At 37.7% G+C, this 17,697-nt stretch overlaps 1 protein-coding gene across 2 annotated transcripts; it reads left to right on the top strand.

The window, feature by feature from the left end:
- The first annotated feature begins 8,678 nt into the window (after nt 1-8,678).
- Nucleotides 8,679-16,587, top strand: dhcr7 (7-dehydrocholesterol reductase). 2 transcript variants are annotated; one of them, XM_042484428.1, is made up of 8 exons: nt 8,679-8,767; nt 10,054-10,165; nt 11,993-12,215; nt 12,687-12,777; nt 12,988-13,201; nt 13,351-13,555; nt 13,937-14,068; nt 14,678-16,587. In XM_042484428.1, the coding sequence occupies exons 2-8, from the start codon at nt 10,056-10,058 to the stop codon at nt 15,140-15,142; spliced, it is 1,440 nt and encodes a 479-aa protein (XP_042340362.1). In that variant the 5' UTR covers nt 8,679-8,767; nt 10,054-10,055; the 3' UTR covers nt 15,143-16,587. The 2 variants fall into 2 exon arrangements, with proteins under 2 accessions (XP_042340362.1, XP_042340355.1); XM_042484421.1 differs by having other exon boundaries at nt 10,051-10,165.
- The last annotated feature ends 1,110 nt before the right edge of the window (nt 16,588-17,697 follow it).

The following is a 17,697-nucleotide window of genomic DNA, read 5'->3' as shown; positions in this document are numbered from 1 at the left end:
AATACTACAAAACATTCCAACAGGAAATACAAGATGACTTGTTTAGATTATTATAGATTTAAACTATCCACACAAACTGAATTAACTATCTCAGAACTGAATTCCATTAACGTTCTGGATAGTTTTTTAGTTTTTTTTTCAGGAAAATTCCTAAGAAAATACTTCAGGCAATTAAAAAATAAATCTTTATGAAATCCCCTTCAGTGTCTCTCAACTATGAAATGAAGCACTACCATTCTATAATTAAACAAAAAAGGTCTAGGTGCTGACAGAGCCCTTTCTACACTGCCTGAAATAAAAATCTACTAAGTCTAAGAAGAAAAAAAACTTTAAAAAGCAAAATAAAAAGATCTGTGCAGAGAAAATAGCACAGTAAAGTAAAAACACACTCTGAGGTGTGGTTATCTCTCTGTACTGTTTCTCATATATTCATGAATCTTCATTTGTCCCTAATGTCCATAATCCTGGGATGCTGGAAAACAAATAAAAGAATATTAAGAGTGGTGCACTATTTTCTGACTTCACCCCTCCATCTATTTCATTCATCTGATTTCATCTTACATTCTCTCTCCCTTTTTTTCTTTGATCACGCTGTTTCTCCCTCATTTCCAGAGTCACTTCCTCTCTGTGTGCTGAGTAAGCCTCTGTGTCTGTCAAGTGTCAGAACAGACAGAATGCACAGATGCACAGAGGATAGAGGAGAGAGAAGGAAACAAAGATTGGGAAGCTCTTGACAGGAGAGACCCCAATTTTTATTACCCTACTGCACGCCTCCTCCTCCTCCTCCTCCTCCTCCTCCTCCTCCTCTTCATGGCAGAGCAGAATGTAGGTCTGCGCTTGCCTACAGCCATCAGCAACAATCAGTTCTGCCCCAGTTACTGACGCATCTCACAGACTAAACACACACACATACACACACACATACGTCACAACACAGAGAATTGCACACAGAAACAGACACACTTACAATATGCTTGCAGAAACACACGCAAACAGAGCAGTCTCAGAAGAACACACACACGCTGGCTTACAAAGGCATGATCTGCAACATGCTCGCACAGACATACGCAAACATCTGAAGATGATCATGTCTTACGCTTTTACACAGAGAGGGGATTTGGATGAAGAGGTTTAATACTCCTAATTAAAATATTGTGATTATTGTGCAAATTAATCTGATGCAGACTCACACATGCACATCCATGTACACACACACACACACACACACACACACACACAGACACACATGCACACACCAGTCTGGTCCAGCTTAGTCTGCTGACTGCGCCTGCTGAAGTTGCTGTAACTGCTGAAATGTGAAGAATGTGGACAATGTTTTATAGCAAATTCACAGAATGTAAATTTATTTAAAAAAAAAAGAAACAGATTCAGATAGAAATATTTTTTAATAACAGCCATTGCAGTCAACATACTGTAAGTGTGCATTTAAAGTTACATTTTTACCACCTCAGAAATGTATGTTTTCAGTTGCCATAAAGGAAAATATATACTCTACAGAAGAACTATAGAAATAAATATTCTCTAACAGTCTGTCTCTAGTTATATCCATAGAATGTAACGTACCAGGACGTAGCTACCATGACATCATTCATTGGTATGTGGACTCCTGTTATGAAGCCTCAAGTTTGGCTTTTCAACTGTTGCCATTTTGTTTATTTGGAGCCAGAAGTGACCAAATTTGGGCAAGAGTCTGTGGCGGAGCGAGGGCTGGATCTGACAGAGAAGCGGAGGACTCCATCAGCAAACAGCCTGTCACTCAAAGCCCTTAAACATGTCATGCATGTTGAAATTAGCTGTGAAGACCAAAACTGTATTTGTGCCATATAATGGCCACTGCCCAGTCTCATTGTGTGCGCTGCCTTGGTATGTGAAATGAACTCAGCACTGCCTCCGGGTCAGTTCTTGAACAAAAGCAAATGCTACATGTGGTCCCCTTTAAACCTTTGACCTTTTATTTCATAATAACACACTACAAAGTGAACTGTAAATGCATTGGGTTTTGTACTGGTGCTAACAGGACTTGCTGAGGGCAGGAAAAACATGGTCCACTCCCACGACCTTGGTTATTCGAACCACTGTTAATCAGTACCAAAAACAAGAACAAAAGAGGTAAAATCAACCTTTTTGTGATAAACCAATCTTACAGCATTTGTTCTCTGAATTAAAAGAAAAAAGGATCATCTCTGCTTATATGACACACTTTTTCATAAACCACCTTGAGCTGTGATTAAAGGTCTTCTCTGTTGGAATTTCTCTAAATAAATCACTGTGAAGTGAATCATCACGATGCCCATCTGGGCTGCTTTCAAAAGGTCCCATGAGATGGTCTGTGTTTTTGTTTCGTTACATCCTGTCAACACGATCTCACACACATTACCTCCCCTTCATATATATTCTAGGAACGCCCTTCTTTTAGAACAAGCAGAGCAAGATGTGACCTGTGTTGTATTTTGTGACATTACAAACATGAAGGCCATTGTTGTCAAATGAGCATGAAAATTAATTGTCTCAAGTATTCATTTATCCATCTATTATGTTAACATGGTCTCCAGTTTTTTGTGGATTAAGAGATTGATATCATAATGTTGTTGCTGCTGGTTCAGCTGATACATAACCTTGTATTAATGTTACTGTCAGTAAGGTGGTTCCATTGTTCAGAATGTTCTTTAACTACACTGAAGTCTTTTCTGGTAATAATAGAATTAATATACCCTACTGATTCGAACTTATGAAAATGACCAAATTACAAGTTCAGATGAAAAACAAAAAAAGAAAAAAACATACAAATAATTTTAGGAAATAATAGTTATGTTGCTTATTTGTATCATTATTTTATATCTTTTTTGATGTTTTTCTGTAACAGTCTATCCATTTATTCACTTTCTGTACCTTCTTCATCCATTAAGATTATGTTTAATATTGTCATATTAACGGCATAATTCAGCTCTCTCTTCAACAAATTACATTCACTAACTACTAATATGTTGTGGTAATTACACAGCCTTAAGTAGGCTGATAGTACGCTAATGAATCTTGAACACACGCACGAGAACCGACAGCGTTAATAAACTCAGTACAGTCAGCAGCACAAACGCAGCTCGGTAACTTTTGTTGTTGTTGTCCTCCTACTTGTGAATGACTAATTGCCTGAAACACAATGCGCATGTGCTAAGTGTGACCATGACTTCACCATTCTCACAGGATCCGCGCATTGCCAGTTTACACAGCAATAGAAAGGGTTTTCAAAAAATTATACTCTGGAAACTGGTTTCAAAAGTTTGCTTTTTGGGCCCATATAACGCTTTTATCATGTGAACGAAAGGCCAAACCGTGACAAAAGTTTAATGATTCATGCTTGAGCTGTTGCTATGTAAATGGCCCCTGAAATTCGAAACATGGCAGCAGAATGGATCAGCAGAGCCTCAGTGTGAGCACCTATTGTGAGGAGGTGAGACACTTCATTGGCAGCCAGTTATATTTAAAATATGGGGAACATGGACACATGTAAAGCAAAATAATGGATTTTAATGTTAGATGACAATGCTGACAGTGAGGGTAAGGAGGAGAGGGGAGGGAGACATTTTACATCAGGACAACAGGAGAGAGGATCTGCTCTCATTTATTTTTCACTTTCATTTACAATAAATTATTTAAAAGCCATGTTGCACTGCAGCTTTGATACAGCATGGACCAGCTTCATAAGACACTTAAACACCAACAAAGCCACACACACCAGCATGCACAATCCCAGCAGCACATGTACACACAATATTCATAAATTCAGAGTATTACGTACATGCACACACTGTTATGCATACAGACACACATGCACTGTCCCAGGGGAGCTGATTAGGGTAAGATTTGTCAGGCAACTCACCCTCCCACCCGCATATGTGCTCTGCATACACACACACCGCTGCCTGCTCTTTTTATACTTATCACACAAATACACACACACACACACACACACACACACACACACACACAGAGCACATACCCTCCTCCATATAAAATGAGAATAATAATAATAACAATAATTATGGCAGACGATCAGCAATAATAATAATAATAACAATAACAATAATAATGGCAATGTTTTTTTGTACTAATCTATTCAGTTTGTTAAAAACTATGTTGGAAAAAGAGACCAAAAAAACAGATGTACTGTATATGTATTTGTGGCAATTTCATGTTAAGGCATGGTTAAAGATAAAAAATAAAAATAAAAAAAAACACAATTTGAAAGGAAAGTTCACACCCCAAACCCAAAATACATATTTTTTCCTCTCATTTGTAGTGTGATTTATACAGTCTAGATTGTTTTGGTGTGAGTTGCAGAGTGTTGGAGATATCGGCCATAGAGTTGTCTGCCTTCTCTTCAATATGTTGGATCTAGATGGAACTCAACTTATGGCACTCAAAGACCCAACAAAATACATTGGAAAAACTCAACAGCAAGGTCTCTTTCCAGAGATAAAGACAACTCAAGATAATCCACAGGTCTTGTTGTGAGCTGTTTAATATAGAAACTACCTTTTTCTACTGTACTGCACCCACAAATCATATCACCACCCAGGAGGAAGTGTGCATTTTTATTCATGGGTGTAGTTTGATAGAAAGAAATAGTTCCTGCATGACACTGCTCACAACAAGGTCTGTAGATTATCCCAAGTAACCAGTTCATGATTTCTGAAGAGGGACATTGCTGTTGGATTTTCAATTGTATCTTTTTGGTGCTTTGAGCACCACAAGCCAAGTGCCATTTAGTCCCATTACATTCAAGAAAAGGCCAATATCTCTAACCAGCCCGTTCTAATTCTGAGGGTATCAATTACCAACCCGTTGTCACACCCCTCGCCATCAGATATCAATGCCAAGAGACTGCAGCTTTAAACCTTTCAAAACCTGAGCGAGAACGGTAATGAGCAATGAAAAAAGAATGACCCAAAAATTAGCAAGAAATTATGAAAAAGTACAGGGAAATTTCCTGCAAATATGCATTTTAAAAAGGAAAAGAAAAAGAAAGTTTAAAAAACACAGACATGAGCTTGAAAAAGTACTTAAAAATCATAATAATTTCATAAATTATTTTAAAAAATATTGTTATGAAAAAAATAGTCCCTAGCCTTTTTAAAATACATTTCTTAATCTATCAACTTATTTCAATTAGTAAAAGATTTATACTAAGTTACTCATTGCTTTTTTCCCATGTTTAAAAAAGCGTTCAAAGGTTAAGATATCTGTTGCGGTGTCCTGTGTGTGAAACCAAAAGCCAATGTTGCTTTAACAAAAACATTTTGGTGCCCAACAGAATAGACAGAGATAGCACAGCTTACATCTCATTTACAATCAGGCCAAAAAGTAAGGAAGTTATCTTAACATCTACAGAAATTCCAAAATGTCAAACAGGTTACCAAAGTGTTCAAGAAATGAGCTCCCTGAGAGTAAATTGGTACATTTTTTTGCATCAAACTTCAAATTCCACAAAGTAACAGAACGTACCAACAGCACAAAATCTCTTCTTTGTCTCAGACACATTGTAAAGCGCTGATGTCTGCTGCTTGGCCCAGATACATCACAGTGTCTGGATACGGCATAGCAACAAGGCATCTGATCAAAGACTATAGGAATGAAAAGAGAGAGAAACAGAATAAGGACTGTAGGAACGCAGACAGAGAAAACTGCTGGAAAAACAAAAAACAAGGGGAATCGCTGAGGGAAATAGGAGGGAGATTAATAGATCTAGAAGAATAAAAGTAAAGGAAATTTTATCAAGATGATGCTGCAGGAGAAGTTCTTCTGCAGGGAACCAGCAGACCTGGAAAAGAACCAAATCAAGATCACGTTCTTTTGTCTTTTTTTTCCAGTTTAACCATTTTAAACCCAAGCAAAATCGGTTGGATTTCTTTCAAAAACAATGAGCAACTTAAAAAAACATGGCCCAAAAATTAGCAAGAAATTAATCAAGTTACAAGAAAATCACCTGAAAATAAACAAAAACAAACGTGTGTGTCTGTGTGTGTGTAATATTGATTTTTCTTTCTGTAACATTATTTTAAATATATCATTATAATTATTTAAAAAAAAACATAAAACTGGACATTTACCCTAGTTTTTGATAATTTTCCTATAGTTCGCCCCCCTTTTTCAAAACTATTTTTTCAAGTCACTTTCTTCATCACCTTTTACTTGCACTTTGTGGGACATTTCTTGTCAAGTTGGCCATTGCCTTTTTCCTCATGTTTCTGAAAGAAATCCAACCAGTTTGCTCAGGTTTCAAACTGTTAAATAGTTTTGTGCGAAGCATCTAGACACAGCACAAGAAAACTGATGCTGAACCAGTTTTGAAAGGTTAAGAAACAAGCAATATCATGCTTACATTTCTGAAATAAAACCTTTTACTGTCCAGTGAGCATACGGCTGCATTTCTAACCAGCGAAGTCAGAGCCTTGAAGATTTTCAGCAGTATGTTTGGTGCTGATTATATAAAGAGGATATTATGATGGCGGAATGTCTAACGTAGCACAAAAAATCCACAACAAAGGAGACAGGAATGTATCCCCTCTCCCAATATTAGAGCCAGCAGTGCAGAGAAAGAACCCCTAATCAACTGTTCACATTTCAACACATTCCAAAAGTGGAAATAAAAATAAACAGGATTCTCTCTTCCTCTCCATCATTTTTCTTTGCCTGCCTATATATACACATGACTATAAGATATGATATAACACTCAAATGCGGTCAGTGACTCATTTAATTCTCTTTCTTTCTCTCTCTGCTTTTTTTCTGCTCTTTGTTTTTGGCAGGTTTAGTCCATAATCCAGCATTTGAGAATCCACTCTGAATACACTGACTTGGATGTTTAACAGTGGATACACTGCCTGAGAGAGGTTTGTAAAAAAAAAAAAAAGTCCGGAAAGATCACAAATATGGGCTCCAATGCAGCTCAGCCTCCATTCATGGCATCATGACGTTGATATTTGATATGGCAGGCTGGCTGGAGAAAATGCTCTGCTCTTCCAGGATTCCCATACATTTTTAAAGACAACATTGCAAAAGGTCTCCATAATATATTTTTTCATGACTATGCACAATATATAAAATGAAGAGAACTGTTTAATACATTTTACTCCAAATGTTTTTTATATTACTAAATATGGTCAGAAAAGGAGCAGTAGAGCTCCCATAGTGATCAAGTGACATTTCTTGGAATGTTGGCTTTCAAAGAGTTTTGTTATAGAAAATTCAGATGGGATATTTAACTCCCTATATGGACTTTCAAGCAGTATGAAACAGAGCTCAGTATAGACTGTAATCATACATAGAAAGCAAGTTATGTGCAGTGTGATCCATGATACAAATCTAAATTGGCTGAATTTTTTTTTTTTTTTTTTTTTTTTTTTAGCTGGAAATAAATATAAAATTTAACTTTCACTTTTCCTTACATGGACAGGCGCTGCTGGTGGTGATATCAGTTTTTCATGAGCGTTTCATGACTTTGGCCTGTACAGCCACTACATATTTTTCATGTTTCTGTTACAGCTGAGTGCTACCCTCTAGTGGTTAGTTAATGGACATGCACCTGAAAACAAAGGCACACACACACACACACACACACACACACACACACAGACAACATTTATCAGTGACAAATGAACAGTACTTTTGAAATGTTATAGCTTACAGAAAAGAAAAAAAAACTTCTAATCAGTACTGTAACTATTTCAGGTAGCCTACCTAGTTGCTAGTAACATGTAACCTAATCACAATGCATAGGGAAGGGCAGAATGAAAAAATATTAGAGAACAAAAATAAATGGTAAAGAAACTGTCAAAGGACACACACTCATACATTTGGTTGATTGGTTAGTGCATTTCAAGGCTTTGCATTTTAACCCTTTCAAACATGAGCAAATTGGCAAAGAAAAATAGAAAAATAAAAAAAAAATAAAACAAAACAGCAAGAAACTGGTAAATTTACCTGAAATTTATCAAAAAAAAAAAAAAAAGATTAAATAAATAATGAATTAAAAACAAACAAACAGGAGGTGACCTGCTAGAGGTGCCAAAATAAAACTAAACAAAACAAAAAACAATAATGGAGTCTCTCTCTCTCTCTCTCTCTCTCTCTCTCTCTCTCTCTCTCTCATATATATATATATATATATATATATATATATAAATCAAACTAATGTGCTCATGATTCAAAGGTTTAAATTATCGTGAATGGCATCTGTAGGCAGCACAAGAAAAATGATGTCGAAATTCAAAAGTCAAAATTCAATTAGTTGTCTATGAAATGCTTGAAGGAGAAACACCATTATCAGTTAACCAAGACAAGGTTGTCTTTTTTGTTTTTCTTTAATGATTGGTATCATCGTAATATAACAGCCTGTTACAAAATATAGGATGTCAAAGGCCAGTATTGGACCACACAACAAGACAATAATGACAGCTGTTTCATAATGTTGCCAGTTATTGACTCCGTTTAAACCATTCAACCACCACTCTGTCTGTCAGGTGGTAGTGGCTCCAGTTAGTATTACCCAATCAGGGGCCAGTTCACTCCCCAGGCCCGCCTTAGCACGGATGTCATTGGTTGAATATTAATAAGTAGTGGCGTTATGGGCGGAGCCTGTGTGGCTACGGTGAGTTTTGTCCAGCGGTTACATGATAACCAGCACCTGGCCAGGGAGGAAAGAAGAGACAAGCAGGCTGCCGCTCCTCTGACTGTCCGTAACCTACAGGTGAGTTGAGCCACGGTGTCATAGTGCATCTCTACAGGAATAACAATCCGGTAAAACGTTTTTTTAACGTTTTTTAATGTCCATATCCTCGGTATTTTTAGGTAGCACCGTTAAAAGATGTCGTTAGCCGCTCGTTATGAAAGGTTGCTTCGTCACAGAAATAGCACGTTCAAGTGCTAAAAGTCATTTTGTTCAACACATATTCAAAAAAACACGGAAATGTTTCGTTTTTTGACGTTATGCAACGGTGGGCTGCCCCCTCCCACTTCACATATTTGTTGTGAACATGCTGAGCATCGACATGTTGGACAAAACACAGGCTTTTTGTCTTTTCAACTAACACGCCATAGTTAGCTACTGTTGCAATGTTCGAGCTTTAGTGTGCACGTTATTTTTCCAGCCGTATTACCTTTGTTCCAGAGGTGTGTGTGTGTGTGTGTGTGTGTGTGTGTGTGTATGTGTGTGAAAGAGAGAGAGAGAGAGAGAGAGAGAGAGAGAGAGAGAGAGAGATGCAGTTGCAGAGAGCCAAACTTAATTGCAGCTCGAGAAATATGGTATGATCAGTGTATTAGAACCTGCTATATAAGCTAGCTTTATCAAACTGACCTCCACTCAAGGCCATGTTTGTTATGTCACATCTCCATGGACATGAACCTTAACTCCCCAATTATCTAATTTTCTGTTCAGAAATGTGTGGCTTGTGAAGTACAGTACTGTCAAAGCACATTTTTACACTTGTTTTTAACATGGAACAGTAGAGAGAACAACTATTTTAACATTTTCTAATACAAGCCAAATATACCGATGGACCTCAGCACTGTGTGTGTGTGTGTGTGTGTGTGTGTGTGTGTGTGTGTGTCACTCACTGTTAATAATTTGTTTATGTGGGTGATGATGTCAAATTTTGGATGTTTGAGTTTGACTTTAGGGAAATATTTTGTGCGGTATTGGTTTGATTTCAGTTTTGTTCCTGTCAGCAAGTGCAGCTCTGTCTTGATTTTGTCTTCTTGCACTGCTGACAGAACTCTCTCTCTCTCTCTCTGTCTCTCTCTCTCTCTCTCTCTCTCTCTCTCTCTCTTCCCTTCTTCTTTTGCTTTCTCTCACATGAACTATTATTATGATCATTACTGTACTTATAACTCACTCAGTTATTGTCTTAAATCATAATCAAATACATTATTATTCATTGGTCTTAAAAGGACTGTAATAGTGTTCAGCATAGTACATAGTACAGCATGCTGCTGATTAACTGCTCTTATTAACCTGACGATCTGAACCTTCAGCAGAAATGAACGGTGCAGGTGCCATGGAGGCCACCAGGAAACGAAGCCAGCACAGTGCCAACGGGAAAACATCTGAGCAGGAGGAGCAGCAGCCAGCGCAGTGGGGGAGAGCATGGTGAGTTGATGTTATGTCACAGGTTGCTTAATGCTATTCTGCCAGCTACTATACTTCACCACAGGTTTATCACAAATTAAGATTAGACCCCAGACTCACTTAATCAAAAACACTTTAATTGAAGGGAATAATTTTAAATAACGGCAAACAACTAAAGCTCTATGTTTTGGAGCCACCTGCTAAGTGGTTTACTCAAAAGACTTAACCCAATATCATCCAGTCTTTTGGGATTATGGCATGTACATCCCTCGTGAATGATATCTCAAGAGCAATATCCTTTGAGTCCAAGTTTGTGTTTTGTGTTTTTGACACCAACTTGGATTCAAGGATGAACGATAAGATTTTGTTGGTGAAAGTTCAAGGTTTCTTTGATATAATTAAAAAAACAAACATGTTTTTGGCCATAACTCCAGAGTTCATTTACTAATTATGACAACATTTCACACAAATGTCTTAACAGGACAAAATGATGAAGTGATGACATTGTGAATATAAAAGGTCAAAGGTCAACTTCACTGTGGCATCCCAATGTAATGTAAAAAAACATTCTGTTTGTTACTCAGTGCCATAAGTCAAGAACATTTTGTCAGATACTTAATTGGGGACATTAATGTCGGGTGTTTGACTGTGCTGACCGTAAAGATCCAATGTGCTGCCGGGTTTAAGACGCGTGTGAAGCATCCATGTTTTCGAATCTATAGTTACAACCAAGTTGTCACGATTGTAGTTTATTTTGGTTTAGGTCAGAGAGAGGTTAGAGGAGGGTGAAGAGATGTGAACTTGACAAACAGGTGCAACTCATAACCTGAAGTTGGTATAAAGCATGATGACTCACAGGGACAGTTTTAATGTTACTAGTTACACTAATACTGTTACTGTGCATTTCCTGTCAGTTGAGTTGAGATGTTCACTGTAACTGTGTAGGTGTATCATGAGCAAGCACGTTTCCATAGCAGCTTCAGTGCTCCATGTGTCTACACAGATGTGTTCAGACTAGGGGTCAACAGATTATTGGCCTGACCGATTATCAGGGCCTATATTTGGCATTCTGATGATTATCTGTGTCCGCATTTTATTTGAATGATCCCTGTGAAATTGAGTAATTAAAAAGTGCAACGAATGTGTCAGCATGGAAAAAAACTTTTAGTTTGTAAAACCTCAGAGAGCAATTTTTACCTATTCATTTTTTGTAAATTAAAATTTTCACTTGACTTTATTAACAAAAAAGTTGATAGGAACCTGCTCTATATGATGCTGAACGTTTCAATTTTGATTTCACATTTGCTTAAGGCATTTAAACAAAGTTTTGCATTGGAGTTTGTTTCATTCTAAATTCTAAATATTGACAGAAAGATTTTCATTGTTATTGTAAATGCATATTGGTTCCAAATATTGGTTGTCGGTCTCATTAACTATCAATAATTGGTAATGGTATCAGCCCTGAATAACCATTAGTAGTACTGAATGTAGGTTACTCATATTTGAGTTAAGAGCCTGATACATAATCACCATATGCCTGTAAAACATTTATTTGCAAAATAAAAATACAAAGCCTAAACTGTCATGATTGAGATAAAGGTTTTGAGCTGTCAACACCAAACCATTCCTGGGTTTAGAAAACATTTCATCTTCTATCTCTTAATTTCTCTTTTTTAGTAATATTTGAAACATCAGGACCTCACAGTATATATTCAGAGAAAATCATGTTCATGAGACTAATTTCTCTGCAATATATGTTTAAAAAATACACAACCACAGTTTGAATCTGCTCAATGATGTCCAACTTCCCTCACTCTGTATCTGTATGTGTGTCTGGTTGACCCTCAGGGAGGTGGACTGGTTTTCCCTGAGCAGCGTGATTGGTCTCCTCTGCTTTGCCCCTTTCATTGTCTTCTACTTTGTGATGGCCTGTGATCAGTACCAGTGCTCCATCAGCCAGCCTCTGGTTGAGCTGTACCAAGGAGAGACCACGCTGCTCTCCATCTGGGCCCGGGCACCCTCCTTTACTTGGTCAGCTGCCAAGATATACGCCATATGGGTGTCCTTCCAGGTAAGGAAAAATTATTCCGGGGGTTGCAACCTGCAGAAACTGTTCTTTGCCTTCAGAATCATAAATACTTAATTCATCCCCGCGGGTAAAATGTGGTTCGTTACAGTCGCTCTGATGCCAGCATTGGGAATTATAGCAAGTAGAAAAAAATACCAACACAAGTTTATAAAAATACATAATATAACATAGAAATACAGTACTAGTAAAAAAAGGCACTGGGATGTAAATATTTAAAAATAAAAGTATGTACAATATGAGTATGTAAAGTGCGTAAAAATATAAATGTAAATAAATTCACTAATAGACAATTAGCACTAGTTTATGAATATTTGAATGATAATATAGATAATGTGCCGAGTCTGTAAAGCATGTAAAATGTAAAACTGTGCCTTATGCTACAATGCATTTTCTAAAACAATATAGACACTTAAGCTTTTGCCCTACATTGAAACCCTTTATGTTAACCTTTAGGTGTTCCTGTATATGTGTGTTCCTGATGTCACTCATAAGTTTGTCCCTGGATATGTTGGTGGAGTGCAGGACGGAGCGCGGACTCCTGCTGGTAATTGATACACACACACACACTCTCATCAGTCCGTAACATTTGTTTGATTAAGAGGTCCAGTTCGAAATCAGTGTGACTCAGTGCTCTTGTGAAGAGTGATAGAAAACAAAGCACTTAATCCCTCTTTAAACGTTTTCATCATCAAACCAGATAGTATTTTGTATTGAATTTCAACCTCTTGTGTTGTCTCCCCATTTACTACTTAAGGCCTGATTAACAAGTATGAGATTAATGGGCTGCAGTGTTGGCTGATCACTCACGCTCTGTGGGTTGCCAATGCCCAGTATTTCCACTGGTTTTCTCCCACAATTGTCTTCGACAACTGGATCCCCCTGATGTGGTGCGCCAACATACTGGGCTATGCTGTGTCCTGCTTTGCTTTCATTAAGGCCTACTTCTTCCCCACAAACTCTGAGGACTGGTGAGCACTGATACACACAAGCAGATTTCTACAGTAGATGAATGTTCTGTGTGTACTTGCAATATCTTAAAGGTGAACCAGTTCTGTACTAGGTATTAGTACACAACTGTAGTAACTTGTTTCCACTCTATTTTTGTGTGATTCTGCAGCAAGTTCACAGGAAACGTCTTCTACAACTACATGATGGGCATCGAGTTCAACCCTCGTATTGGCAAATGGTTTGACTTCAAGCTCTTCTTCAATGGCCGACCCGGCATCGTAGCCTGGACTCTTATCAATCTGTCCTACATGGCAAAGCAGCAAGAACTGTACGGCCATGTCACCAACTCCATGATCCTGGTCAACGTACTGCAGGTGAGGGTGGATGAATTTTAGAATTATATCTGAGCAAATATGTGTATAGAAATTTACACTAGGCAGGTTTCCATTAATCCTCAAATTGCGCAAGTTGAAATTGGGAATACAAAATAAGCCTAATGGACACACATTAATTTTGAAGAGAAAAAAAATGTATCGTAAAAAGTTTTTACACTTGCATGAGGTGGTATCTCAGGAGATTTGGGGAAAAATATATATATATATATATATATATATATATATATATATATATATATATATATATACCTCATTCCAGAAGAAACCTAACGTGTTTATTATTTTTTCGCTTATGTTGAAACACTGCTTGTCGAGTGACAAAAATAGATGGACAATTGGGTCTTCTTTGTTTTTCTGTAGGCCATTTATGTGTTGGATTTCTTCTGGAATGAGGCATGGTACCTCAAAACCATTGATATCTGCCATGACCACTTTGGATGGTACCTGGGCTGGGGAGACTGTGTCTGGCTGCCGTACCTCTACACACTGCAGGTAACAAATAGGGGCACAAAGTCTGTCACAATACAATATCGATTAGACTCTGTTTAGGGGCGTGCAAGCGATATCAGACAATTGTCAGTAACAGAAGAAGCTGCCACCCCTTTCTTTTGCTTTTGTCCAGAAAAAAGATAAAAAGAACATATTAGTAATTGTAAATAATAAAAAAATGGTTCATTCTGTCAGAAAACTATTTCTGGGTAAAAAACTTTTCATTTAAACTCAGACCAGGATCTTTTTCCAAAAACTTTAGGGATATCTGACTTAAAGCCCTGACAGAAAACTTCTCCCAGCAGCCATTAAAGCCATTAAAAGTTAGTCATAATGATGAAATCATGTCTTTTATGGTCCATAGCAGCATCGTGTGTAAATACCTCTTATTTTGTTTGTTTTGTGGCTGTGTGGCTTTTTTAAGATATAATATCACACTCATCTACATAGAAGCTGTTGATGCTTTTGCCATCTAATTCAGCTTTCAAATTGAAGCATCTAAATCAAACTAAAATGAAAAAGAATATAATGATAGTGTATTTGCACACTCCCGTACTGATATTTAAATAATATATCACTTGAAGTGTAAGTAAATGTGCTCTGGTTCTGCAGGGTCTGTACCTGGTGTACCACCCAGTCCAGCTCTCTAACGCCCACGCCCTGGCTGTCCTGTCGCTCGGCCTGGTCGGTTATTACGTCTTCCGCTCCACCAACCACCAGAAGGACCTATTCCGGCGCACCGAGGGCACCTGCTCCATCTGGGGGAGAAAGCCATCGTATATCCAGTGCTCGTACCGCTCCAGTGACGGCGGTATCCACCACAGCAAGCTCCTTACCTCGGGTTTCTGGGGAGTGGCCCGGCACTTCAACTACACGGGTGACCTGATGGGTTCGCTGGCCTACTGCGCTGCCTGTGGCTTCGGACACATCCTCCCGTACTTTTACATCGTTTACATGACCATCCTGCTGGTGCACCGCTGTGTGCGCGACGAGCACCGCTGCAGCAGCAAGTACGGCAAGGACTGGAAACGCTACACAGACGCCGTGCCGTCACGACTCATCCCTGGGGTGTTTTAGAGAGGGGAAGAGAGGAAAAGGAGTGGGAGGAGGGAGACCGAAAAGTAGGGTGGGGGCTCAGATTAAGAGGAATGGTGTAACAAGATAAACATGAGGGTTGTGTGTTTTATACGCATCAAGAATTCACTACAATGATAAGTTTTGGCAAGATACATTGGAAAATATGTATTTCCTACATGTATACATAGCTGTACGTGTTTATGCAGGTACAAACTCTTGTCTCTGCCTTAGTAAAGGCAGTTTTATACACCACGCTGCTGCTTTCCTTTAACACATTTTAACAACAGGACAATATATCTTTGGAGCTAGTTAGACCAAGCACAACCTAAACCAGCTGAAGCCAAAATCAGCTCAGTTCTGTAGTGGACTGGAGTCCATGACTGTTCTACACAAAGCTGTGACATTCCCATAATGCAGTTTGATAGTCACTTACCAAGCAAAACATGGCTGCTTCCATTTTCTCAAATATGAGAATTTAATGTTTTATGTCATTGTATATGTAACACCTTTTTTTTGTTTTTTTTATCTGAAAAAAAAATAATTATGATCTCAATTAGCACTCAGGTAGCCTGTGATGGGGGCGTTTCATTATTCTTTGCATTCTCTGCATTTTTAGACTAGATGATTAGTTATGGCTGAAAAACATATATTCATTATTCAATACCGACGATAATGTTTTGCTGTTGCCCTTGTTGGCTCCACTGGCCAGAGCTGCTCCATAAATAGTCATGTAATCTTTGTTTAAAGGCTGTCTGAATGAATTGTCTGAACTTGGATTTATTAACTCATGTTCATTTTTATATCTGACTGCAGGGGAATATTTGTTACGAGGGAGTTAGGTGAAGTAATTGCTTATATTTTTGGTAAGATTTTCTCTCGTGGTTGAGAGCAGCATGTTCACATATATCAGCCTTGTTGTACACATAGTTATAATAATAACAAAAATAATAACAAAAAACTTTATTTATATAGCACTTTTTTAGACATTGTTACAGAGTGCTTTACAAAATCTGAAACCAGACAAGAAAATCAAGACAGTTAAACGGCCAACATCAAATAAATAGGAATAAAAACAAAAATTGAAAAGAAACTAGAAACTAATGCATCTGAGGTTAGTAGGCATAGTTCTATATTGCAGAGTTTTAAAGAATCATTTGACAATGAAAAAACGCTTAAATTTAACATATAAAAGCAACAAAAAGCACTTTCTGTCCTCTGACATTCGTTACACCTGTGAAGCATTCTGAAAACTAACTACAAGTTAGTTAGACCATGACATTTGCTTTGTGTTAAGGAAACATGTTGATTTTAAGTAGAGCCATGTGTAAGCTCCATGCTAAGAGATTTTTTTTTTTTCATGTCCCGTCATCACGTTTGTTCCATGTTTGTTTTGATGTCCTCATGCCAGCACTGCCTTTCTTATGGTGATAAAGTGGCAAAACAAACTAATCTTCTTCGCTGACTGTTTTTTTCTCTCTACCCACAATGTGTCTTTTGTTAATGACATTTTCATCCAGTCTAGAATTATTTATAATTATGCTTGCTATTGCTAATGATTTTATTGATTAATCGTGATATTCTCCAATTTGATGACTAGTCAGTGGTCTAAAGGTGGGGTCATTTTTATGTTTACCACTGGGGGGCAGCAGATGACAGCTAGCAGATGAAGCTAGAGTTGCATTTGTATATGCGTCTCCATAGCTGGCTTAGGTTTACCAATCAGTCACCTTTCAATATCTTTTCTTTTTCTTTTTTTTTTAACAAAAGGTTATTGTCATTCACCCTAACCACTACATAATTCTCTAAATGTACTTACTCTTTGTTATGCAGAAACACTAACTGTACTCTCACCATCATTTAGAGCAATTTATTCTCATCTACAAAATTGTCTCAGTAATTACAAAAAAATGAATAAAAAATAAAGACTAGGAACTTCATCTTTAATTTGGAATATTATGACCAGGTCTTCACTCGGCAAAATAAATAAATAAATCAAAAAATAAATAATAAAATAAAATAAACTCTCAGTCAACTGCACATCCCTCGGACAAGACAATGGTAGCTAAAGGAATGTTTTTACACCATGAAAGGTAAAGAACCCCTTAAACACACTAACATTCTGTATATGAAAATATTAATATTAATATCAGCTGATGCAGATCGTGTGATCAAAGCTTTTAAACAGCTTCTAAATTGGCCTTTTCAGTTGGATTGTTCTCTCTACTTTCCAAGCTCAGGAGTGAATTTTGAATGTGAGCTTTTAAGATTTTTAATTTATATGTTGATCCTGGATTTTTGGTAGTATTATCTTGTCTTTTGCACTCAAACTAGATTGACTAGGGGACGAAGTGAAGGTGGAGAAAAACACTGGAGAAGCTCAGGTGAGGGGAATGAGATGATGAGGCAGAAAAACAGGCAGGGAGCTGATTGGCTGGGAGAAACTGAGGAGCAGAGAGGGACTAATGAGGCCGATGCATGGCAGCTGTGTAGATGAGTTAAAGAGAGAAAGGCAGCACAGGAACACAGGAGGAGTAAACTGCAACCCAAAACCAAGA

The sequence above is a fragment of the Plectropomus leopardus genome, chromosome 1, assembly GCF_008729295.1.
Source record: "Plectropomus leopardus isolate mb chromosome 1, YSFRI_Pleo_2.0, whole genome shotgun sequence".
Classification (NCBI taxonomy): domain Eukaryota; kingdom Metazoa; phylum Chordata; class Actinopteri; order Perciformes; family Serranidae; genus Plectropomus; species Plectropomus leopardus.
The sequence above is the reverse complement of the archived record's forward strand: the minus strand, read 5'-3'. Positions and strand labels throughout refer to the sequence as shown.

Coding starts and splice junctions, on each gene's coding strand:
- dhcr7 (XM_042484428.1), top strand. CDS start 10,056: ATGAACGGTGCAGGTGCCATGGAGGCCACCAGGAAACGAAGCCAGCAC. Junction 10,166..11,992: donor GCGCAGTGGGGGAGAGCATG/GTGAGTTGATGT, acceptor GTTGACCCTCAG/GGAGGTGGACTGGTTTTCCC. Junction 13,556..13,936: donor TCCTGGTCAACGTACTGCAG/GTGAGGGTGGAT, acceptor GTTTTTCTGTAG/GCCATTTATGTGTTGGATTT.